This window comes from Varroa destructor, unplaced genomic scaffold (genome assembly GCF_002443255.2).
Source record: "Varroa destructor unplaced genomic scaffold, Vdes_3.0 BEIS01000007.1, whole genome shotgun sequence".
NCBI classification, from domain to species: domain Eukaryota; kingdom Metazoa; phylum Arthropoda; class Arachnida; order Mesostigmata; family Varroidae; genus Varroa; species Varroa destructor.
The window spans coordinates 31,533,615-31,542,691 of NW_019211460.1; the positions used below are offsets into that span (position 1 = coordinate 31,533,615).

At 43.7% G+C, this 9,077-nt stretch overlaps 2 protein-coding genes across 2 annotated transcripts in view; one reads left to right on the top strand and one right to left on the bottom strand.

Moving 5' to 3' along the window:
• LOC111254327 (uncharacterized) overlaps positions 1-1,226 on the bottom strand; it is a 5,516-nt gene extending 4,290 nt beyond the window's left edge. The window contains exon 1 of the mRNA XM_086975023.1: positions 1,208-1,226. Within this exon, the coding sequence (XP_086831149.1) occupies positions 1,208-1,226 (19 nt within the window). The remainder of the gene's footprint in view (positions 1-1,207) is intronic.
• The window catches only part of LOC111254324 (uncharacterized), a 39,770-nt gene that overhangs the window by 20,864 nt on the left and 9,829 nt on the right, over positions 1-9,077 (top strand). The window lies entirely within an intron of this gene.

Genomic DNA, 9,077 nt, shown 5'->3' on the forward strand with positions numbered 1-9,077 from the left:
ATATACATATATATGATATGTAGAATTAAGTCAAAGCGATGAAAATAATACAAATCGTTTGGAAATGTTTCCGGACGAATTGGAAAGGTAAAAAGATACTGTAGTCAGGAAATGAAAATATTTATCTCAACAAATTATTGTCCATTATCACTTTGCCAAGAGAACAGAGCCAATACGTTCCACTGGTACAATGGAAATCTAGATTGACCACAGGTAATGGTGGGGCACGTTAAATCGGGCTTATTATCCTTTTGCTCATGATGACTAAAACCCCTCTATCACTTTTATTATTAAGTAATGCTTGTTGCAGTCGTGCTTGGCCCTAGTACGTTACTGGATGGACCTACGGGCTTCGCCCCGGGTCTAGTTTGGCTTTGATTTGACTAATCTGATTTACTGATGTTACACCCAGCCTAGCTTAAATCATGCTTTACACCAGCAGCTATCCCATTGCTCGTTACCGTTTTGCAGTTACTTTATTAACTTGCTCTAGTTAAACAAACTGTAGCTTGATTGTAGATATACATCATTAGAGCAATTCCGTTGTAATTGAATTTTGTAGGATTACTGCGTTATTCTCAGCTATCTCGTCGCAGGAACTCTGCTTCATGTATCGCGTTTTTTTATTGGAATGCCATCAGGTTAAAGCTATTTTATCAGTCCACTGTAATATTTTGTGTGGTTTGCCTTCAACCCCTAACATAACTTGTTGCACTCTTCTGAACTACAATAACGTAACGAACGTCCAATTGTTGAAATTTTATAACATTTTAACATAATCTTCGGTTAAATTGATGTCTTTCTATTCTATCCTATCTAGTAACACCGTCTGTTTGATACGGTTATTCAATAATTATCCTGTTCCAGCAATGATTGATTACTCTGCTAGAATGCCCTAGTAACTTATTTACTAGACGCAATCTACTGCTTGGACCGAAAACGGCTGACATGGATTCAAAAACTAGCAATACATACTTAAATTAATTAACGCATACAAAATTGACTTTTAGTGGGGCGCAGTACTACGGTCTAGGACCTTGGCCCAGTAACTTTCTCCGGTAGTTCCCTATCTCCGATTGAAATAGAGCTACAGTCACAATATTGTTGAATTTATCCTGTTTTACTCGTTTAACTTTTTTTTCTTCTTTCATTCGAAACCGTATTGATCTAATCGAGGAGAGTATTATATTGAATATGTCGAACTCACCTAAGATTTCATCAACCATTTCGCGGATTAGCCTTCTCCAGAAGAGAAAAAAAAACCCTTTAAAAGCACCGAGCTCAAAATAGACGATTTTTCCCTTTAATCTAACTGTGCGCGTAGTTTGAAGGGTTTTAAAAACAAATAAGTTCCCAATATTAACAGCAGCTATTGAGCATATTTAAAGAAAACGCTTAATTTGCGCATATTTACGTTACACTCCACGGGGTAGAAACAGTCTCCCCTGGAAACTTCCACCCTACATGCATATTTTTCCAAGAGAAAACTCTTCCGACACTGGACACATTAACCCAATCTGACCGTATCAGAGAGCCCATTTGCTGACGAACACAGAGTTTTAGTAAAATAATATATATATATATATATATATATATGTATATATATATATATATATATATGTATATATATATATATATATATATATAAATTTCGATACGGTAGAACTTTAGATTAGATGTAACCTTCAATTCCCTGCATCAGCGCCTGCACCTAGAATACGGAGTACCCACTATGCCCACTAATGAAGACATGACTTCGAACAAATGACTGCGAACGACTGGGAAAGATTCGCTGCCAGGTTCCTGTTTAAGAACCGTCTTCAGAAAGAACCATCCTCCCTGATTTTTATTCGGTTCATTTCACTAATATCCTAAGCGTCGCTCAGCCTTCTTTCTCTCTGCCGACAGTTCTTTGATTTCGTTCGCCACGACGCCGTAGAACTGGCTAGCGAGGTAGCCGCCACCAAAAACCATTGGCCACCATGCGACGTCGATCTATGAGCAGGGTCGGCGGCAGTACCTCCATCGGCATCACAAAGACAAAGGAAGCAAGCGAACAGAAGGAAAAAAGGAGCCCGCGTAAGCTATGCGCGCAAGCCAAAATCAACTACGGTCACCTGTGTCACTCTTTAAATAAGAGTGGAAAACTGTATCCACAGCTGCAGCGACACTCAGCCTTTGCCGCGGTCGTGTTTTGGAGACCTGCCTGTGTATGGGCAATGTACAATAGTGTCATGCGCGATGAAGCAGGATCGTGGAGTGATCAAGTGGCCTAGTGGGTAAGATCATTGTCGTCGTTTGACAACAGCAGTACAAATGAAATAATTTTGTGACCCTATGGTCCTGCAGTGAGGCTTGGCTTACGCAAGCTGTATTATTCACCATAGCCATCTGCGGCGGGTCAAAACTAGCACTTTATTTGTTTCTGCTACCTCAACAGGTCAGGATACTGTAATCACAACGTGGAGGTCAGAGTGACGTGGGTCAACAACTGTGGCAACGGACTATCCGACATCAACCCAGCAATTAACGTTGATAGCAATAACAACAGGTTAACAATGCGCCCTGCTAAATGCTCTACATTAGATGAACATGCTAATGTAATATGCTGTAAAGTCCCTTCTCCCCGACACATACAATCTTTCTCTTTCTTCTTCAATGGTGAACGAGCCAGCGAGTAACTTCGATCCATTAGAAGCTTAGGGAGAGATCTCAGAAGCAGCCCATAAGCGTTTGGGGCGAGCGAGCTGAGCTGGTCTGATGTGTACTCTTTTCTGCGACGCAGTAGACCCAAAATCCAGTATCGGCTGGACCAGTAGGCCGCACCGACTCCGTCCGCACGCCACCAATGGGTAGAGTAGTAGACAACGCTCTTTGTTGCTTGGAACAGAGGTAGGCGTCTGAGTAGACCTTGAAGCCAACAAGAACAGGCCCCCGTTGAGAGAATGAAAGGACCAAGAAGATATTGTCGATGAAGAACAGAACGCCACAGTATCAAGCAGGAACAGGGTAAAAGCTAAGGAGGGCAATACAATATTCGCCCCAGCACCAGCACAGCTAGGAGCAGTCACCAAAGACGGCGTTGATCTTGTGCTAGGAGTAGCTGACGCCTGAAGCAAGCGCTAATATATTCTGCACCGTTGTAGAGATAGCCCAAGTTATTGCGGCGCAGACGATAAATGCGATGATACGGAAGGATGTGACGCGGGAAAGAACCGAGCGGTACGTAGTCCCGAACGAAACAAACACTTCTCTACCACTGCAGATCGGCGATGCAGCAAGCATAAAAGGATCATGATGTTCAACAATAACGCATCCCTAAACACCTTATGAAGACGCCATGATATGGAATAGCGTCAAAGTTTATCTGGTTCAAGGTAACCAACTCTTCGTCATGCGGCTAGCAAACGAAAACCTGATCAAATACGTCAGTATTGTTGCTAACTGACCGACGGAAGAGCCTTCCTATTAGATAATCTTTTGTTCGAATATGACCTACTTGTAAATACCTCCCGGTGTTTACAAGTAGGTCATATAATATCACCAAATATTCGTATGCGCGCGCGCGCGTGGAACAATCCAACTGCCACCGACATAGTTTAATCTAGTCGTCCACAATTGTACTAAGGCTCTGACATTGCGTAAATGTCTTTGCGTAATAACTGACTGAGCTCTTTACCCGAGCTGCCGGACAGAGCGCTCGAATAGCACTCAGTCTTTTCTATGATCGAATGCTCTCGGGCAGCTTCCTGTATGCATGCGCTAGACTCAGGACCGTGAAAGCGAGCAGCTTTACACCATACACATAAGGGCCACAAGCAAAAGCGATAGGAAGGCTGGAGGCTGAATGAATGTTCAAGAGGAACAAAATCGACCGACGTAGAAGATTTTGAAAAGAAAAAAACAAACAATTCCACGAAATATCGACACGTATCCTGTGGCGACAAAAACATAGTCGATACAAATTCAATACGTTCCTTAACGACGTGGTGATGCTCATTGAAGGACATGCATTTGATTGTGAGCAAATCATTAATGTAACACAACGAAACTTTTTTGTTATTGTTTTTTTCCGGTGATTCGTGTCAAAATATCAGCTCACGCAGTCAGCTACACACTAATCCGTCGGTATTGTTTTCACGTCCTCTTAACCACTTGAGCACTAGGCCGCAATACAAATGATCCTACACCAGTACGAAATTGAACACAGGTTTATTTCGACGTCTGGTTTTACCCCACCCGCCGCAAACAGCCTCTGTTATTCACTCTTGTGCGCTGTCTGCTGTTCCTACGTACATACATCGACATAATGTCTACGCGTGCACAAACATATTGATTGACCGCTTCATACTATAGCTGCTCTTGCCACAAGTCCCTGCTTTCCTTTTTTCGCGATGTATCAATCATCAGCAGAATGGCACTAGTTTGCTGCGCTTCGTCCGCCCGAATGTGCAACACGACCTATTCGGTCGCTTTGCGTTTTACTACTCTTCATCTATATCGTTTCCTTTATTTATTTATTTATCCTCTAACTAGATTTTTATCATCAACTGGAGCAGGAATGGGTCGTCAGAATAATAACAGCAGCTGGCCACTCGCTTAGTGTAGTTCGCCTAAGTCAGTTAATGATATTATGCACACGGCACATATAATTAGGAAGAGGACGGCATCCGCACATGCTGAAACGGGGGCTAGCTGATTGGATTCTCTGTAGAAGGGTACAGTGGCAGCTTTGTCATGCGGGTTGCTCCCATACCCATCAAATAGACGTTGTAACATAATACAATACACAGGGATTAGTTGAGTACTTAAATAGTTTTACTAACTATTTCCTATTAACTCTACCTGTGCTTTACGTCACTACAGCATCATTCTGTCACTGCGACTGCAGATGCCTACAGATGTCGAAGGCCCAGCCGTTAATCTGGCGTATCGGGCACCCGTTGCCCGCGTTTGTTAAGCTCAAAAAGCAAACCTGCCACCAACGTCAGTCAGCTAAGTGCGGAACTAATTCCGCAGTAATACTTACCGCAACTTACTGTCGTTGCTTTCGCCCGCTTGTCAGAGTAACTGACGTGTGCAAAATCTCAGATTAAGCTATGGGGTACAACGACTATCTGCTAGGAGTGTTATAGCAGTCACAACGACCCATGTAACTACCATTTAAAAATTGGCGACACGAATGGCCAACCTGCCAACAAGACAACGGCACGATACAATAGAACAATGATGATACGCCTAGGGATCTTTCACCAGGTGCCAACGCTCTCCCGGCGAAACTCTCGCTGCCGCCATTGTTGGTCGTTAGGGCAGTCGTTATTTTACTAGCTACCCGTACTAGTAGCGTTTGCAGTAGCAGCACCACCAATAGCCATAGAGGAATTGTATAACCGCAATAGCGGTAGTGACTAGGCAGGACGCTGCACATGGTAAAGCAATAGACAAAATATCATACGACTGACGTCAAATAGAGCGAACTGCAAGGTGAACGATCAAACAAGTGAGCGGAGTGACTTTTGCAGCCAATGGATACTCCACGTCGGCGGATCAGTCATACTTCTCCGCACAAACAGGATATCCATAACAAATGAGGTTTAGCTGATAGTAGGCAAAAGCAAATGATTGGGAGAAAGTCGATGGTGCGAGGAGAAACTGGCAAACGAAACGGTGGACGAAGGACAGTCAATGCAAGATTGATAGCTATGCCCATGACTTCAATGTCTCCTTGTTCCTCACGACGGCGGAATGCGGTTATTGGATAGTAAAGGAGAACGTAACGCTGACGACTAAGCCAACCAACTTTGCCCAGGGTGCCGTACAATTGATTCAATTAAATACTGTTGTTGCTCTTGATAACACTACTAGTGCTAGTTTCATTACTGATGCCGATACGCGTAGATGTCGACGTAGCAATGTCATCCCGCTCTCGAAGCCTGTAGAACTACTGTGGCTTAAACGGAACATGCATTTATCAGAAGACAGAAAAACGAGAACATAACAAAAATATGGCATCGCTTCGTTTTCGTTGTAGTTGAAAGCACTCTCGTAAACGAGTAGTTTTATAGATGCATACACTGGGCATGACAACTTACTGATCAAATTGCCAGTACCTACCAAAGATAAACGTTCCAAGTTTGACGTCCGGTGCAACTGTCAAGTATTCAGGGAGTGCTGATACCCACTGCTATGTTAATTTAATTAATAATAGTGATTGGATATATATTCCTGTTCTCAACGTACAATGCACAGCTAGAACGAATATTATAATTATAGACCTATCGGTTATTGCACACGTTCTGCATCATCGCGCTATTGTACTCACAAAAAATCGTCCTTTTAAACTCAAAGTCAGCCCTCGCTTCTGATCTGTGGCTTCTGCTGTTCAATCATACGGGCCGCTGTTTTGCTCTTCTTACTTCGTTTAACGTCACAATCTAACCAACCAATTCACGGTTTCGTGGAATTATACGCTATAAAGAGCGTTGTAATTTCTCTATCGTATTTTTCGCGTGTTAATAAATGTTTCCCTTATGTCCTTCCCCCTGACGGCCACGGCCCAGCGTGCATTCCCCAGTGACCGTTGGGCAAATCGCATGAATGCGAACGCTTCGTTTGCCTCCAGCTGTAGGAAGATAAGCGCGTCTAGCTAGAAAATCGGCGGATGTAATGAGTGTCTATATGCTCGTCCTTGTCGTTGAAGTCGAAGGTTTTAGCCGTTTGGCCGTTGTACCGTAGACAACCGTTTGAACGGTTCGTCCGATCAAAGAGCCCCCACCTTCGCTACGGTCACCGCCGCCCCAACAGCAGCAACAGCTTTGTCGTTGCTATTCATAGGAGTTGGCTTCTACGCTCAATGACGCTCGTCATCTTCTGTTGAGTGCCCTGCACGTTCAACGTTTAACGAGAGGAAGAACGTTCAATAGAGTATTGTCCGTTTTTCTCTGTTATTGCATCTTCTGTCTCGGTTTAAAAAGCGGACAAGCAGGCCAAAGCCCATCTTTCACCTGTAATCTTCGTATTTCCTTTATTGGGCTTCGTCTTCTTCTAGCGCTTAGCCGTTTTGATCGCGAGAGAATCTAACCGTTCCCGATGTGCCAATGTTCGCATAGCACGAAATCAGCAAAATGATGGCACCAGCAACATCCGAAGCAGCAGTCTAGTGAAAAGACTCCTTGTAAATGGACCATTTGCCCCTCTTTCGCCGTCACTGCCGCCACCAAACCCGCAGGACTTTTTCGAGGATGGCAGAGAGAGAGAGAGATTTGTAAAAGTGGAACAACAAAACGAAAATACTCATCACTCAATACCCAACCCATCAGACGCCGTGTAAGCCGGACTGAGACGCGCCTGTTTGTCGAGTTGATGTTGCTGCTATCGTCGGTCGTTCCACTGTCGATACATGGATGCATTTATGCTCAAATGACCCTGTCCGATATGTCTATCTAACGGCCCATCGTCTATTCGTTTTCGTTATGAAGGTGACTCTTGAGCCCACAACTACGAGGCTATCTCGCCACCACTCTTCCCCATTATCTCCAACGTAACTCGGTTGATGTCCATTACGAGTGTGGAATGGGCAGTGATGCTGACACTCGAAGAAACTCTCTGTCGCAGTTCATCAATGAATAGAACTGAGCTTGTTGCGCCTATTGTTACACCGTTGGCGTGCCTGAGCGCGTCGATTTGCCCCTGCCCAAATTCATTGTGACATTATAAGCGCCGTTCGCTGATGCGCTTGTATAAATGACGTTGACTTTACGTCCAACAGCAACGGCTTATCCATTCCGAGTTTTGATATGAATGAGTGTACTTGTAAAAGAAAAAAGAACCAACCGACAGGGGCAACAGCAACCGTTTCACATAGAATCTATGAAGAAAACAGAAAATATGAACAGAGCGCTATGTGCGTGTTGCATTACCATTTGTTATGTTGGCTTTCAATGGCACGCGACAATTTTTTTCGTAAGACAGTTAAGGTCAACGGATTATTCGTAGTACCTTCGAAACTCACACAGTCTAGTCTTTACTCGACGCATGGTCCTGCCGTTGTCAGTGTTCTGTTATATGTAATACCCTATATATATATATATATATATATATATATATATATATATATATATATATGAAAAATTTATTTATAGCCGAAATAATCTATGTCTAGTTGCTACCGCGCCGCCATCCGCTAGCTGACTCAAAGATTCTTTTTGATTTACTTTTTATTCTTTCTTCTGCATACCGCGCTCCGTAACCACAAAAAAAATTCGGAGTGAGATATCACATGCAGGCCGTTGTTGGTCGTGGTCCTTCCATGCTTTGCCTGGGTCGACTATTCATCCAGACGCTGTGAAACGCTGGCGAACGGTAGTCGAGCGCGGCGAACGTTGACTCGAAGACTGGATCGAGCAAGTGGGTTGATTGGACCATATATGACCACATGCGCGGCCATCGAGTTCGTACTGACTCCTGTTCGGGATCTGAAAATATAAGGGCCACACAAACAGCCGACAACAGCTAGCCATCCTAACGCTGTTGTTATCATTTAACGAGCAGATAGAAAATCGACGGGCCGATGCTGAGGTCAGATTACAGAGACGCTCGCAGAAAAGCGCGAACAAACAGGAAGACAACAAACCCGAATACTTTAGCAGTGATTCTTCTGCCGCTGCCGTTGCCGTTGCTATTTAGATTAAGTGGAAACAGCAAAAGGTCAGAACGAACCAGGTGAACCTTCATGTAGGTAAACCTTGCAAACGGACAAACAACTCCAGAAAAATGTTTTTCATGTGAACGAATACAAACGCAATAGATAAATAGAAATATAGATTGCATTTTTTACAACATACAGTAGGATATAGAAATCGTATTATGACATATAATATTGGCTGCACGTTTGCTAATTTGCCAGATACACTTTTGGATGGTTAGATTTGGATGGAGCTGGACTCTAAGGTAGATGAACGGGGGGGGGGGGGACGCTCCCTTCCCTTTTCAAGGCGTTCCTCCTCCCTTTTGCGTTCTTTTTCTCTACGAAGCTTCTCTTTTTCTTCGCGTTCCCTTTCCTTTTCAAGACGTTCTTC